At 41.9% G+C, this 17260-nt stretch overlaps 1 protein-coding gene across 1 annotated transcript; it reads left to right on the forward strand.

The window, feature by feature from the left end:
• Nucleotides 1-416: 416 nt before the first annotated feature.
• dagla (diacylglycerol lipase, alpha) lies at nucleotides 417-16914 on the forward strand (the record flags this gene model as incomplete). Its single annotated transcript, XM_079217073.1, has 19 exons — nucleotides 417-511; nucleotides 602-813; nucleotides 998-1099; nucleotides 1195-1333; nucleotides 1475-1562; nucleotides 2295-2429; nucleotides 2532-2609; nucleotides 3144-3268; nucleotides 3608-3758; nucleotides 5585-5668; nucleotides 6507-6584; nucleotides 6857-6937; nucleotides 7098-7240; nucleotides 8640-8708; nucleotides 8797-8869; nucleotides 9387-9595; nucleotides 10736-10862; nucleotides 14900-15063; nucleotides 15810-16914. The coding sequence occupies 19 exons, from the start codon at nucleotides 417-419 to the stop codon at nucleotides 16912-16914; spliced, it is 3258 nt and encodes a 1085-aa protein (XP_079073199.1).
• Between the last annotated feature and the right edge of the window lie 346 nt (nucleotides 16915-17260).

Here is a 17260-nt window from a genome sequence, read left to right on the forward strand (position 1 = left end):
CATTATCTTTCAATCTTCTCCTCTTGTGCAAGTCTATTTCTGTTATAATCCCTGCAGCCCTCTCTCAGTTTCAGTAAAGAGGGTTTGATAAACAGAAAGTACATCACTGGCCTAATCATGACGTCAAGCTTTAAGCAATATTTGACCGGTTGAGAAATCCATGCCAGTAAAAAATTTGCTCTGAGTTTGTTCATCAGTCCTCTCTTCCCCTTCTTTAGATGTTAGAAGCTTCTCATTGGAGATTGTGATGTACAGTATGTAGGACATTAGGTCAAACCTTTTCAAAAATACCTGTGGAGACTTGAATAGAGAGAATTGAAGCATAATGCATTTTTTCGACATGGACGCCAGTTTTAAAATGGTGTTCATTGTCCCTGAAGTTGTCCCTCTCCCCTTGGTCTTCCCACAGGGCAGTGATGCCTGGAATGGTGATGTTTCGGCGGCGCTGGTCAGTTGGAAGTGATGACCTGGTGCTGCCCGCCCTCTTCCTCTTTCTATTGCACTGCATCTGGTGAGTCACCGTAATTATGTTTTTGCATATATATATTTCTTTTAATAAACGAGTGTATATTTATTTCGTACCCTTCTCTTTCATGTTCAGGTTGGTGGTTCTGTCCGTGGTGCTGTTTGGCCTCCCGTATGGCTCCGACCAGTCCTGTTCTGTGACGCTGGTGGACCATGGCCGAGGGTACCTGGGCATCCTGGTCAGCTGCCTTATCTGTGAGAGTGCCATCATGTGGTTGAGCATGAGAGGCAGCATTCTGTACACACAGCCCAGGGAAGCTGTGCAGTATGTCATCTATATACGGCTAGGTGAGACATGCCAGCACTTCTTCTTCTGAGGCTCTCTTTAAACAGGATTACCTCTTGATGCCTGTGAGGATGTGGTTGTGAGGATTACTTGTGGTTCAAAGTTAAGATTTGAACACTGTTTATATTGATTGGACAGATATCGATCATTATTCACCTCACTCTTTCTCTCTCTTTCTCTCTCAAGCTATTCTGTTGGTAGAGCTAGTATATGCTGTGGTGGGGATTGCCTGGCTCGTCCAGTATTATCAGCCATGCTCTGATGTCACTGCCAAAAACCTGGCTTTGGGTGAGAGAAATAGGATGTAAAGGAGAATGGACATTTCAAGTTAAAGAGTGGTTTGTTGTGCTTGAATGTGAATGATGTTTTAATATTCTCTGCAGGAATCGTTGCATGCAACTGGCTAGTCATTTTCAGCGTTTGCATTACCCTCACATGCACCTTTGATCCTACGGGTCGGACTTTTGTCAAACTGAAAGCCACCCGTCGGCGTCAGCGCAACCTCACTACGTACACACTCAGGTATTAATAAGCACTTAGTTTCTTTATTTCTTCCTCTGTCTCTTATTTTGTCTTGATACAGCATCTAGTCATGCACATCTTGTCTGTTTTTCCACAAAAATTCAGTCTTGATAGTATTCCTTTCCCTTTTCTCTCGATTAGACACCGGCTCGAGGAAGGCCAAGCCAGCAGCTGGAGCAGGAGACTCAAGTTCTTCATGTGCTGCACAAGAGCCCAGGATACACAATCAGTGAGTCACTACACACACTTGTCCGTTTCCTCTCTGCGGTTAAAGTAAAACAGAGGAATGCAACCATAAATATGTCAGGCATACCGTCCAGTGAGCCAGTCATTAAAATAATCCCTGCCAGGATGAGTCACGGCTGTGACACAAAGGAGCTCACTGCTCAGCTACTTAACAGAAACATTAAGCATTTCATATAAAACATGAATGTAAAATGATTTAATTTCAGTCTAAATCAATTTACAAGCTGTCATGTAAACTTTAGTGACCGCTAGTCATGAGACTGGCCTGCAGAACTGAAGTTATGCAAGTAGAACATCCAGAAAGATCACCATTAGCTTTTAGCCAGCAGTCTAAAGCATTTTTCGCTCTGACTATTGGGACAAATTGACAAATCCTCAGGTTAGCGTGCTTTGAAGGGTTGTACTATGCCGCCTTACATTACATACATAAAAACATACTTGGTGATCTCCAAGTATGTATATTAATCAGCATTGCTTGTGAAATTGAGAGGCCAAAGTTGTCTCTTCTTTTGGCTAAAGCTGTGTTTCCTATAATCCAATAACACAAAATTGCAATTATGGTGGGGAGAATATTATTTGATATGAACTATCATTCACTTGGACAGAGCACAACAAGCAGAGAGTCAGACCAGTTAATAGGTTGCATGATTAAAATAAACTGTTGTTCAATTCTCTTTTTGTCACATGTCTTAATATCTGCTGCTCTCCTGTCCAGGATGCGTATTCAGAAGTGGCCAGCCTTTTTGCAGAGTTCTTCAGAGACTTGGACATTGTGCCTAGCGATATTATTGCTGGCCTGGTACTTCTCCGCCAGAGGCAGAGGTCTAAGAGATCTGCTATCCTGGACCAGGTATCACCGTCTATAAAAATAAATAAATGTCCGTATTTCTGCGCTTGCGTAGGCATGACCTATAATGAAAACAACCTTTCTATTCTGTTTTCTCTCCCTAAGGCCAACAATGACATCTTAGCCTTCTTATCTGGAATGCCTGTCACTCGTAATACTCGATACCTGGATCTTAAGAACTCTGTAAGTTAATATCTGTGTGACAAATTGACAAAGTGAAGGTTGTGTTTTAATCACATGAACAGTGGGCAGTTGATAAATAGATACATGGATGTTTTAGAGTTCAGGTAAACAATGAAACACTGGATCATAAAAATACAACATGCTTTGCTTTTTTTGTAAACTATTTTAGTTTCTTTAAGTCACGTAAATGATATACAATGCACAAACAGAGGCTGTAGCTGATAAAGTCATTATTATTTAAGATAGAAGTAGATTTAACAATAATTGGCGTGACCTAGGTGTCCCAGAGTTCCTTGGTTTAAAACAACAACAAAAAACACAGCCACCTGTTTTGTTTTTTTCTGTAGTTGTGTGCAATGTGTTTTAATACAAATAGTATGTGTGTGTGTGTGTGTGTGTGTGTGTGTGTGTGTGTGTGTGTGTGTGTGTGTGTGTGTGTGTGTGTGTGTGTGTGAGCTTATTGTATGTAGTAATCTAAAATGACACCTGCGGATATTAATATCTCAAGATTTCTGTGTCTGTCTGCCTCTCCAGACTGAGATGAACATGTACAAGGATGTGTGTTATTACATGCTCTTTGCCCTGGCTGCGTACGGTTGGCCCATGTACCTAATGAGGAAGCCTGCTTGTGGGCTGTGCCGCCTCGCCAGCTCCTGCCCGTAAGCATTGACACATACACCTGCACAGTTTTGATCTATTTGGCTTCTGTGTCTCTTGAGCCTCTCCAGTGCGGATCAAATTTCCCATGCGTCAACACTTGCCAAGTGGTAATCCACTGAGATAATACCACTCCAGTTAGACTCACTCGCCGATACAGGCTGATTTGTCGAATTAATCACACTCTCCTTTGCACATCGCCTACACTGGGATACTTGATTATATATCTGTTATCTTATCTGTTATCTTACCTGTTAACGATTTTCTCTTGTACTCATCGTTTTTTTGTGTTCACATCCTCCTGTTTTCTCCTCTTTCCTCCTCTTTCCCTCTCACCCCAGCTGTACTTCAGTTTCTGGCTCTCGGTTGTCTCAGTCTGTGACGGTGGAGGAGGACAATTGTTGCGGCTGTAATGTCCTAGCCATACGGAGACACTTCCTGGACAGGGACCTCAAGCAGGTTCAGATTGTCTACACATCCTGCCACGATGCTGTGAGTAATCTGACAATGGCTAACGAGCAGTCAGAGGTGTTTGGCCTTCACTTCATAAATTAGACAATGGATTGGTTGTGTGGAGATTAAGAAGTACGAGGAACAGCGTTTGTCCATGCTTTTGTTTCGATTTTACTACTTTTTTTTCAAAATACACTGTTGCGGTGAATTATTGTTTGCCTTTTTAAAGCCGTTAACACAAAAAGTCCTGCATACAATGTTATGATAGCAAACCAGTCGGTAATCTTGTCAAACAAACATAACAAAGGGCCACTGCTGCACAACCACAAACTAGCAGCCAGTCTGATCATTTAGTGGCTTCATTTTGTCGTTCTGGCCATCATTTGTAAATGTTTTGATAACACTTTACTCAGCAGTGTAGTTGCTGAGATATGGGGAGTTGAGTTGATGTGTCCACGTTCTCAGTGTGTTCTCAGTAGATGTTGGACTCCGCCGAGGCTGTTTGTGACTGGCATGGACAGATTTTTAAGGTGCAGCCGAAGAGTGAAGGGGGTCCAATTTGGTCATTTACATTTAACTTTCTCAAATTATGTTTCAGTTTAAATTATTTTGAGGGAGATTTATCCCCTGTGGTGAGAGGGGGGCAAACATTTGTATCTTCATTTTTTGATTTCACTTCCTGGTGAGTGATCAGTACTTGGTTGTTGCCTAGTCGAGTGCACGTTTGTTGTAAAGCTGTATCTAGTTAAAGCTGCTGCATCCCCATGTCAGGGCAACAGAGACGGAGCGCAACGCCCCATACCCTGAAAAAAAAGTCCTCGGAAGGGAGAACAATCGCCATAGTATGCAACTAATGACAACAAAATGCGCAGTAGCTGTCTTACTGGGCATTTTCATAACAAAAATGATGATGGGACGTGTTAGCTGTTAGCAAGCTGCAGGTAGCATGTCCCATCATGCAAACAAAACATTCTACTATAACAGTACTATCAAAGGGCTTCAGCTCAATTTACCGAAATATACCTGGCCTAAAACTGTCTTTTGGGCAAAATGCTTGCTGCGCACATAACCTCAGGCAAACAGAGTCAGGATCCTACAGTTTTCTTCCTGCTGATGCCTCTAGTTTTGTTGCCTGTATCCTTAGTTTTTCCTTCGGCAAAGTAAAAAAACTTTGTTCTGGGTTCTTTACCCTGTTGGGAGTGCATCCGACCACACAGAAGCTTGAAGGCAATTGTATATTATTTGATAGCAGACAGAATTGACAAGGAGGGACCTTCCCGCAATAAAAGTCAATGGGGAGCAATGAATTGTTTTCTCCATCGCTATGGGCTCGCTCTATTACGTTGGTGAGAAAAATGGCCTTTCAAACTGATTGGCATGATGGTGTCAACTACAAAAATATGTCTCAAGCTGATCAAATATAAGAAAAAATGCCAGTAACTTTTAAAATATAGTAGCCAAAGTTAACACAGGAAATAAAAAGTAAAAATAATTTCCCCTCCCATCACTTTCCCACTCATAAGAACATATATACATAGTTGTTGAAATTGTTTCCTAATTTGACCGGATATTCAATTAAGTAATTCTATTTTTTAGGTGGAATTTTCACATTAGCACTTGAGCCACATGATTATAAAGCAGAGCATTTCTTGGTGAGGTTAGCGCTGAGTTTCCATCGATATATTACTGCCAGGGACTGAATTATATGACTTATGTGTGCGGTGCCAAGTGGAGAAATATTTGATGACAAAGACTGCTCAGCTTGCTGGGATGGAAGTAGAACTACCAACTATTTGTCTTCTCCTCACTTTGCCCGTTGCTGGTTCCTCTCACTCTCACCACCGTTTTCTGTCCACTCTGTACAGGTTTATGAGACTCCGTTTTTTGTGGCAGTGGATCATGCGAAAAAGAAGGTTGTCATCAGTATTAGAGGAACCCTATCGCCAAAGGTGAATTTGATCTTTCTTATTCGGTTTTAATAGTAATATATTTTCAGATACCTCTAAACATTTGTGCGCCCTGTTCCCTCACAACACCCCCGAGCAGGTGAAATCCTCTCAGCTTTATGCAGTGTTCTCAAACTCCTACACCCTTCACGCATAGAGAAATGTAACTGGCCACGTTTAGAACTGCATGTCTTATTTTATTTTTTTTGCATGAGTATTTGATCATTCCTGACTTGAACCAACAGCTGAGGGCTTATCATGCCCTTATTACAAAGGCCATGATTCTTATCCCATTGAGCTCTGATGCTTTTCTCGCAGCCAGTGGAAAGTTGTAGGGTAGCGTTACAACTACAGTACAAAGATTCAAGAAGCATTTTCCGAGGTATTTCTGAATATGTAAATCTAAGTAAGTAAGTGTTGAGCTCTCAGGGCTAACACCAAACTTCTGACACGCATTATCAAGATAAAAAAACACCATTTCAAAGGCAGTGGTTCTCCACACATTAAGTACCACTTAAAGCTTAATGTTAAGCAAAGGAAAACCTTGCATGGAGAAAAAAGCATTAAAGTAAGAATGATGTATGTATCTTATATGAGCATATACCATTATCTGTAGGCTTACTGCTCTTGCTACAGTAAATATAGTATAACCAATAATATTCCAAATTACAATGAAGATTATGAGTGGTATTTTAAATTCCTTTGTCTGATAGGTGCACTTTAATTACTAAGACAAGCTTTTTGCTTTCTCTGTCTAATTCCTCCTGTTTCAGTTTATCCACTCTTGTTCTCTGCTTTAGGCTGTCTTTTTATAATTTTGTATTTGTCTTGTGTGTATCAGGATGCCTTGACTGATCTGACAGGGGATTCTGAGCGTTTGCCTGTCGAGGAGCAGCACGGGACCTGGCTCGGCCACAAGGTCAGAGAGATTCATGGTTTAAAACCCTCTCCTACAATACATTGATACACTGAGTATACTCCTCTGTACAGAATCCTAAGAGATTTTCCTTTTTGCGTTTCTGTTCTCCATTACACACTTTGAACAAGTAACATTATTCCAGACTCCAAAGGTCATTTCAGTTGTCAATAGTAGTACATTTCAGTACTATTTAGTACTATTCATTCATTTTAATAAGAGATTAATAACCAAACCTCCTGTCTATATTTCTGTCTCTTTCTGTCCACTCTCAGGGGATGGTTTACTCAGCAGAATACATTAAGAAGAAACTGGAGCAGGAAATGATCTTGTCACAAGCCTTCGGAAGAGACTTGGTACACGACTCAGTATATGTAATACTAAAGAATTCAATCAATAATGAAAATGTTCCATCATTTTCGTACTCTGCATGCAATAGTACACTAACCCTAGCTAACCCTGCTCTTTACAAAGTGTTGCTGTTGTGAGTGTAATGACTGCGGCCGTCTCTCACAGAACAAGGGCACCATGCACTATGGGCTGGTGATAGTCGGCCATTCTCTTGGCGCAGGCACTGCTGCTATCCTCTCCTTCCTGCTGAGACCTCAGTATCCCACACTTCACTGCTACTCTTACTCTCCACCTGGTGGCCTTTTTAGGTGAGTCCATCTGTGTGTGTTTACAGGATGTACAAAAGGCTTTTCAAGAGAAGATCAGATGCTCAGTTTGTCTACATTGTGCAAGATGCCAGTAAAAGCCTGTTTGCCACTTTCATGCATAAATCCCATGTTGATGCGTATAAATCCCACTTGCGTTTAACCCAAGTTTGACCGTTTCATGCCAGACCACCGTCGAAGATTATACTATGGTCATCACTGTTTACTGAAGCGCTGGGTCTGTAGCTGTAGTTCAGTACACATCACTGCTAAACTTCAGCATGATGCCACACATGTTATAAATATTTTTGCTCTACAGAGTTGGGAATTTTCAGTCCATCTGAAATGGTCCCTGCTGTGTTTACACAGGAGACTAAACATGAGACTAGGAGCAATATGATGTAGTGTTTGGTGTGAGGGGGGGTTATGGCCTCCAACAAAGGTCTGTTGAATCATACCGGAAACGTTGCAGTTTTGTATTTTCCGCCTCATCAATCATTTATTTATTTGAACACCTCATTAACAATAAATAATGGATTAGAGGTAATAGATCATCCCAAAATGATTTGTATTATTCTGTACAAAGATGTAACTAAATGCTGCAGTGCACCTTTGGTGTTTTTATTGAAGTCAAGAGAAGTTAATCCAGGGGTCACTGGGGGATTTAAGTATGATAATGATCTAAATCGTATCCGTTGGCCTTAAAGCCACCAGATGTTCAGTAAGTAGAATTAGTGATTGTAGTTTCTGCCTCGATTCATCAAACCAGGAAACCTTTTTCCAGTCATCAACACTTATGAACTATGAAAGCAAAAGTTCAATGTTTTCTTTTCCCAACATCTTTTATTGTGAAACACTTTTGCACTGTGCTGTTTTACCCTTGTGTTGTAGACTTATTTTGGCCCGATCGATCAAGAGCTATTGCTCACGTGATGATATGGTTGTGTTGTGTTTTGGTTGTTCATGCCTGTTCAAAACTCAGCAACGCTTAAGCACGTTTTCCAGGCATCGATCATGTGCTTTTCCGGTCACGTGCAATAGTGTGGAAATGTAGTTTCTGTAGTTTAGACCTGTGTATGGTGTGACACGTGGTAAATCAGGGTCTATTCTTTCTGTAGTTTCATTTCCAGTATTGTATCACTGGAGTCACTGGAGTATAACTCCACTCACATTTGTGGGCCTTCTTGTGTATATGGCCAGATAAATGTTTTCCCTCAATACTTGATGTACAATAGTGTACCTTGTGTCGTATTCTATTAATTGAATAACTTAAAACAAATGTTTGTTTGAAGCGTGAGCTAGAAATGTGTCCAGATAACTGTTTCCTCTCAGGTCACACCCATAACTCTCTCCACATGTCCGGGTCACACTATTCCACTGTTTCTTTCTTGTATTTATCCAGTGAGGATGCCATGGAGTACTCCAAAGAGTTTGTCACATCCGTGGTATTAGGAAAAGACCTGGTACCAAGGTATCTCTTCTTCTATGTTCCGTAGACTGTGGTTAACTTTACTTTGTTGCAGTAATACCACATTAGATCTGCTGCTGGTCTCTTGTAGGCTCGGCCTGTCACAACTGGAGGGTTTCCGACGCCACCTTCTGGAAGTCTTGCAGAAAAGTAACAAGCCAAAGGTGACTTAACCTCTTGACACTTTAGAAGATGACAGTCAGATATATACCACTAGTAGACCTGCTGTACTATTTAACATAAAAAAGAACAAAGTAGGAAACGGATACAGTCGTCTATCTGGTCTTGCCAAGAACATCTTGTGCCGCCTTGCAGTTATTTGGGGGAATGCTCTGTGGACTATTGACAAAAAACATATCTCTACCATACAAATACTAATGAATGATTAAATGGTCATCTGATTGACAACATATTTGCATTTTCACCCATCAAAATCAACTACATAAACCCAATAGCATCACACTTCTGAATTATTTTCCAAGTTTTACAGAGGCTGATTAAAATAAACTGCAGGCTTCCACACAAGCTCTCACTACACTGCAGGCCTGGTATCTCTGCTGTAATTATAGTGCTTAATTGAGTAAACCGCTGGCTGCTGCAGAAACGCATACAATGTGCAGAATATATATTTAGATTCAGAAGTCATGTTACATAACTAAAATGCATTTTTCTTCACAACAGTGGAGGATCATTGCGGGAGGCACCAAATGCATTCCCAAATCAGAGCTTCCAGTAGAGGATGATGATCCTCCAGCTCAGCCAGCAGCGCCCCCCAGCAGTCGCCTGTGGCTCCACCCCAGTGACCTCAGCATTGCCCTTTCAGCCTCCACCCCCCTATACCCTCCTGGCAGGATCATCCATGTGGTGCACAACCATCCACCAGAGACATGGTGAGAAAATTGTTTGGAGATTACAGCAACTAAATCCCCCCAAATATTGTTTTTTACTGTCACCGTTTTACATGCATAAGATTCCATCAGCGAGATCAGTCATCAGTTGAGTGGTATTTTGTTTCACACCTGTGACACAAAGAACTGGAAGCTCAGTGGGAAAAGGTGTACATTGTATACTGGGGATAGTGTTTATTTACAGATTAACACCTGGTGCTCCCCTGCTCCTCTCTCTGCACTTGCTGCTGTGCGTTCCTAATATTATATCTCATTTCAATAATGTTTAAAGTTAATTAAATGTTTATTCTGATTCAGTTCGACGCCGGTATCAAACATCCTGCATTAGCTGTGCTGTTATCCAAGGCCAGAATACATTTCAGTTATCTTATGAATAACAGATGGCTGTCATTCCATAGCTTAAAAACAATATGTTTTTAAGTTCTCTGTGATGTGGGATGGTAATAACTGTTTAACAGCTGGAAAATAATAGCTTGTTATCTTTATTCACTTCAAGTCGAGCTAGATAACACTGTCTCGTTGGGTTGAAGTGTTTGTGGCTTCTATAACACAATCAAAGGTGTGATGGTTGCTTTTCAAACCACCACTGGAAGCCAATTGAATCAAAGGAAGTCCATGTAGGTGCAACAATCTGATCTCTGGCCTGTAGCACTTTACTGCTGCTGCAGTAATGCTGTGTGTGTCTGGCCATCAGACGGTAGCAAGTAACCACCTTCTGCAAGCTCGTGCAAAACCACACGGCAGAAGTGGTTTGGCCAGTTTATCCTAATCTGATAATGGAATAAGAAAATACAAATAAAAAACTACAATAAAGCTACTGGTTAGTTTTTCTCCGTCGTCTTCACTCTTCGTCCTATTCTTCTTTCTATTCTTGCTGTACTTTAAGTTATTTTATAGTTTGCCACTAGTTTTGCTAGTGAGCTTTTTGCTCAGACTTGTGAGTCTTTTCTAGTTTCTAAAATGAGCTCATTTCCAAAGTCAGTCACAAAATATTCCACTCAGTGGTGTCATAGCTTGGATTATGCTTCTCCCAAATGGATACTGAGGCAGGCTGTTGCTGAATCAACATGTGTGTTCACTTTGTACTTCACCGTGATTGACAGACTCTTTCGTTCACTGTAGTTGTGGCCAGGAGGAACCAACCTACTCGGCTCTGTGGGGGGACAACAAGGCCTTCGATGAGGTCATCATATCACCTGCCATGCTTAATGAGCACATGCCCCATATGGTGATGGAGGGCCTAAACAAGGTCTGTTTTATCTGAGTGCATGCAGATGGATTGGTATGAGGTGTTTGAAATGGTGGTGGAATTCATTTTAATTGTTTGTCATGATTTCCAACACTGGATACCTGAATTGGTGGATGATGAGTGTGTGAGAATCGTCTTTAACTTTAAATATTCAAATACATTCACAAATATTTGTATTGATTGTTCATGTAGGGGATACAACTTTTTTTTTGATTATACTTTTTAAGTAAAGCTAGAGACCTGAAAATTAGTTTTGGTTATTTTTCAGCTGAAATTATTATTATATAATTTATTAAATTCTCTTAAATTCTATAATTGTTTTACAAAGTTACAGATTTGACAGTGTAATTGTGCCGGCAGTAAATGCCAGTAGCTCAGGATGCTAAGCGGTTCGACTGGAGTAGTACATTTAGAGTCTAATATTTGGTTAATATGGTTCCATTTTGTATGTTTGATAAAAACTGCACCCTGCTTTCTCCTTAAATAGAAGCTACAACATCCAGTGGTTCTCTAGCCATACATACATGCATACATACATACATACATACATGCATACGGGAAAACGTATTTAATGATGGGTGACGCATTTATCCGCTCGAAGGCCTTTAAATCAACCCATCTCATTATTGAAAAACCGAGGGATTTATTTCTAAAACCGAAGCATTGCAATAACAGAACATGTAACGGTATGCCTTAAGGGTTTTGTCAGATTTAGATTTTTACTTTGTGGTCAATTTATGCATGCGACCCTTCATTAACGAATAACTAAATTCACCTTGTTTTTTTCTTCCAGTTTCAAAGCATGGGGACTGCTCACTCCTGGTTTTATGGTGATCTTTATTAGCGTAATCTTCAGGGGCATTGAACATCTGTTTTGATAACATATATATATGTATATTTGCATGTGACAGATCCACTGTTGGGAGGGCATTTTCTTGTGTTTTTTACTTTGTTTTGAATTTGTGTGTGTGCCTGTGTGCGCCTGCTGTGCCTAGTCTGTAGTATGATACCTCTGGTGTTTCTGCAGGTACTGGAACCATTATGTCTCGGGTCTGAGCAGGAAAACTCAGGACCGGAGGAACTGGAAGCCAATCAACCCACCAACAATACTACTGTGTTCATAATCCAAACTGAAATAAATTCTAGTCCTCTTCCCTCTGGTTCCTCCCTTCCCGCCAACACAGATGTGCCTTTCACTGCCTCCCTCACAGGGACTGAGGATGTCTCCGTCCCTCGATCTGTCGTTGCTTCTTCCTCCTTTTCAGATGCTGAGTCTGTTCTTCCTCCTCCTCCTTTGTCAGACTGTGCTGCTGTCTCAGAGCCGGTCTCGGTGTCTGTCCCTCCGCTGTCTAACAGTCCTTCCAACTCTCACTCGGAAGCCCTCTCAATTGGAGATGATTCATGCGTTCCACCACAAACCCAATCCGACCTGCCTGATTCTCACCTGAGCGTAGATGTGATGGCTGCTTCCGTTTCTGAAATCCCATCCGATCAGTCGCACTGTGCTCGGATAGAAGATTCTCCCCTCAAGATAGTAATAACACATAGCTCGTCGCAAAAACATGACGTATGTAGTTTACAAGTGCAGAACAGTCCTTCTGACACTCTTGTATAGACTTAATGACATCACAGTCGTAGACTTGGCCTTCATCAGATTCTTAGCACAACACATTTAACCATCTAGTCAAATCTGTAAAAGGAATAATTAATTGTGGAACATTTGAAAACTGTGAGTGTTACTTTTATTACTGTGACTGTGGCCAAACTTATGATGTGATGTCATACCCATGAGGTGTAACAGGAGAAACATTTTGCCTCCTAATGTTAAAACTCAGGGTTTGGTGTTGGTTCTTAGAGAAAGACCTTCTCAAATGACTAGTACTAATATTTATAAAGTGACCATAGATGAGGTGGAGAGAGCCGGCCAGTTCCTCCTCTGAAAGAAGTCCCAAATGAATGAGGCAAAGCAACTCAACTGATATAACAGTTAAGCAAAACTGGAAATAAATGTATCTCTTGCGGCGTTGAGAATTTCTTTTACTCTTTCCCTTTGCACATAAGAACTGGAGACTGGGTGCCACAAGTCCAGGCAAGTAGTCCAGATGCCGTCACAAAGCAATCTGAGGCAAGGCATGTGTGTACATGACAGTAATGTGATGAGTTAACTGTTATCACAAAGTAGCCTCTTGGCTACATCACTGTTATGTGGTGCATATAACAGTACAATACTATGTATTCCCTTTAAACTGTAGTCATAAATACCCTCTTACAACCCTGCACGTTGAGTCCAAACTCACCTGCACTCTTTCTCTTGTTATTGAGGTTCCCCATCCAGCTTTCCACATATCAACCCTTCATTCTTTTCCTTTTCTCTCATAGCTACTGCACATTTGGTCAAGTGCTGTGGCATGAACTTGCTCACCCCGTTCCTCAAGTTAACAAGTTTTCTTTGTATGCACAAAGTTTCCATGGTAACCTAATTTCTTCCACATTAACTGCTCTTTCTTCCTTCCTGGCCGGGTGTTTCAGTCGCTGCAGCTTTTCTCTTCTTCTCCCTTTTTGCCGTTTGAAAGCACATACTTAGCTTTTCCTCAATAATCCCCTCAAGAAATTGTCAATTACTCATCAGCAGCAGATGGAGTAACACGGGGGGACAAATGTGTCAATATGAAGTAATCTGCTCGTCTCTGCTGTAAAATTGATGCTCAACGAATCTTAACAAATTCATAATTTTCTCTTATTACTGACTTGGTGCAGTGGAGGGCTTTAAGACTGAAAACTGGAATACTATTTTAATGTTCTCCACTGTGCATTTTATGATGCCAAGCCAAAATGGGCTTTCATAAATGTTATATATCATGAATCTATGGCTGTAGTGGTTGCAGTACATTATTGCATAATGGAAAACTTTAAGTATAAAGTATAGATATCTGTCTCTGGGTACTCCGGCTGCAGTCTCATGCTTTGTTTAGTCATTGTGCCTCCAAATGCAGGTGATGTTTTGATGTTGTTGGTGCCAAATATTTGCTGCGGTTTATCACTCACAGAAATCTTGTCCTCATGTATCATCAGACACACTCACCCATGTAACATCATCATGTTTAGTGTGATACATAACCATCTGCATAACCCAAACATTATAAACATGTTTGTTTTAATGACATTTTTTACTTAAAGGGCTTCTGTCCCTAAGAAGATGTTCAGTCTTTGTTTACATTCATTTTCAATAATGTTGCCATTTTATCTTCCATTGTCGCATGAATTGTATGTTTCTTTTGTCTGTTTTCATGTCATCACTGGTCCACTTGTTTTATACCATGATGTGCTTCAACCAAGTCTTTAAACTCATTAAAGTTAACCAAATACATGTAATCGTGTGTTGATGTGATTTGCTGTTAGTGTTTGTTCTCCTCACATTATTAACTATTATTAACACCGTTAAGATGTGCGTGGGTCAGGGTGTTTCTGTATGTGTTTGAAGTTGCATATACAGTTGTCATATTTTACTGTCCATTTATCAGAATGTAGGTATTGCATAGTTCTTGCTCAGACAACATGACTCCATTGTGGGAGTTTATTGTCAGTTGGAGGAGGCGATGTCTCACTATTAGATTACACTTACATTTATCTGGACAACAATGCCAACAATTTTTTAACACTATAATAATAGTTCTCATATCTACAGTTAAATACAGATTTAGGAGGTGTGTGTGTGTGTGTGTGTGTGTGTGTGTGTGTGCGTGTGTGTGTGTGTGTGTGTGTGTGTGTGTGTGTGTGTGTGTGTGTGTGGATCTCCAAACTAATAATGGCCAGAAGATTATACATCAATCTAATAATTAATCTTCATCCAGTTAATTTGTCTGCAAAACTCAGCATGCAAGCTAAATCTGTTGAATGTCTTGTTTTATTAAAGCAGTTAAGTTGAACTGAATGCAGTTATTCTGTTCATGTGGATTCTCAATGCACATCCATCCTCCTCTCCTGGTCTCATCGTGCCTCTAAAGTCATGCGTCTGTACACCTTTGTGCTTGGGACAGGTGCTGGAGAACTACAACAAAGGGAAAACAGCTTTGCTGTCAGCAGCCAAGATCATGGTGAGCCCCACAGAAGTGGACTTAAACCCAGAGAGCATGTTCGTGGATACATCAACAACTCAGCAGCCGATACCTACAACCCACCACCGCAGGAACAGCAGTGTTCGGTCAGTACACCAGGCACCACTGTGGGTGTGTTGGAACCTTAAACAATACATATATAAAACCGTTTGTTTGATCCTCTCTATATTCAGTTTCCCCTTTAACTTGATATATAATGGAGCCTCTTCAAAACCTGTTCATACACTATAGGGATAATCATGGGGATATGTCTGTTCTAGCCAATACTAAACAGTACTACTGCTACTAACTGCTACTTTATTGTTTTCTCAAAATCATCGTTTCTGTCTGTTCCTTTTGGTTAAAAAAAAACAAGACAAAAACCATTGTTACGGTAAGCAATGCATGCTAATACTAATTTTGCATAATGTGCTCCCTTCTTTCATGCACGCATGCACGCTGTCTGACCACAGAGCAGTTGCAACGTATGGTAGTATTCAGTTCCCACCTCGCCCCCTCTGGCTTAGCCCCTGTCCAAAGTCAGTGTGAACTCCTCCTAATAGGGGTTGAATTGTGATGTTTTCTCTCCTGTATTAGACACTAATACAAGAGCACTGGGATACACTCCTGGAATCCCAGTCTCCTTTTCTCTCCATCTATGTAATGTTGTTCTGGTGTCCACCTAGTCTGTAGAATATAGATATGATTTACATACTAACACCTTCCCGTTTCTCTTCTTTAACCCTCCGTAAGTTGTTTTGACCCGTTTTTCATGCCTGTCTTGTATTTTGGATCCCTTCTCCCTTCCTCTCCCTGTCACTACTCTCCAACCCCTTCTTCTCCTCTCCTCTAGTTCGTGTGCCCAGTCTGAAATATCTCTGGATGGTTTCGCTGAGTGCCCTCCTCCTCCAGTGCCTGTAGTTCTGCGTGGAGCACGGGAGCGCCTGGCAGTGGAGCTGAGGGACCGCAAAGCTCCGCTGGCTGTCATGGAGAGTCTCTCGGACGCAGAATCCCTCTATAGTCTGGATTCTCGACGCTCTTCAGCTGCACTAAGAGGTTCGCCAATGCTGAGTTGCCTCCCGTTCTCTTTGGATGCCCCGATCCCTGAGGAGAACCCGTCTCTCAGCTCTCGCACTGAACTACTGGCTGCCGACTGCCTCTGCCAGGAAACACCAGAGCACTTGGGTGAGGTTGGGCCCTTCTTTACCCCACAGGAATCCAGATCCACCCCGGATTACCCCATGCGGCTGTCTCCTGCCACACCTCGCTACAGTGGAAACCATTCCCCAGCTCTGCTAAATCAGAGCACCTTGGCTCAGCCTTTCAAGCCGGAGCCTAACACCAACCGAAAAATGCTTCCTGATGGGGATCACCAACAGATGCCTGGTGTCTACAGCTCAGGGACCACTCCTATCGCTCCCCTCAGCCCGCAGATTGGTTCGAGACCAATGGATGGAGATAATGAAGATTGGGAGCTGGAGAATGCAGAGAAACAGTTATGTGCAGAGACCAGACCGACAGCTTTTACTCCTCCATCCCAACTATCCAATGGAAACCCCAGCCAGGCAGTGCTGGAGTTTGCCCAGTACTTAGACTCTCTATTCAGATTGGACGGCAGCAGTTCCCCACCTCTGGAGCTGTCCGACGGGGAGTCCGAGTCAGGCCGGGGCTCTTTTGGACAGGGAGAGTGTCTCGTAGATGGACAGCTGTTGGATGACAAACAACTTCTGGCGAGAGCAACACTGGAGCCTAACCTAGTCCCCAAGCCCCCACGCACTTTTGCTGGATCTGCTGACCCGTCTTCAGGCATCTCTTTGTCACCCTCTTTCCCTCTCTCGTCGTCTGAGGAGCTCAACGACCTTTCCCCCGGCGAGGGCGCCCTGCCGGCCATGCACTCCCTACGAACATCTAGCCCTTGCCACTGTCCTGACGAGAACACACTATCATCTATGGTGTAGTGTGCTCTCAAGACTCCAATGTCCTTTGCTCTAGATTGACAGGTGCAGTCATTTAAAATGTACAACATATCACAGTACGTGCATGCGACGGAATGCAGTCACTCATCAGAGATCCAATGATAGAACTTGACGGAACAACACACAAACTATTTCCATTCTTCAGGTGTCCCCAGTGAACGCTGTTTATAGCATTTTCACACTATTGCAATGACTAAGAAAAAAAGATACCTCTCTCTGCATGCCAGGGGGCCGTACTGCTTTTGGGTGAATTTAAATAACTGTAGCTTCACAATGCCATTCCAAAACAATGTCGTCTCACCCACGAAGGGACGCGTCAGCATTGCAT

Source organism: Taurulus bubalis, assembly GCF_910589615.1.
Source record: "Taurulus bubalis genome assembly, chromosome: 4".
In the NCBI taxonomy this organism is placed as follows: Eukaryota; Metazoa; Chordata; class Actinopteri; order Perciformes; family Cottidae; genus Taurulus; species Taurulus bubalis.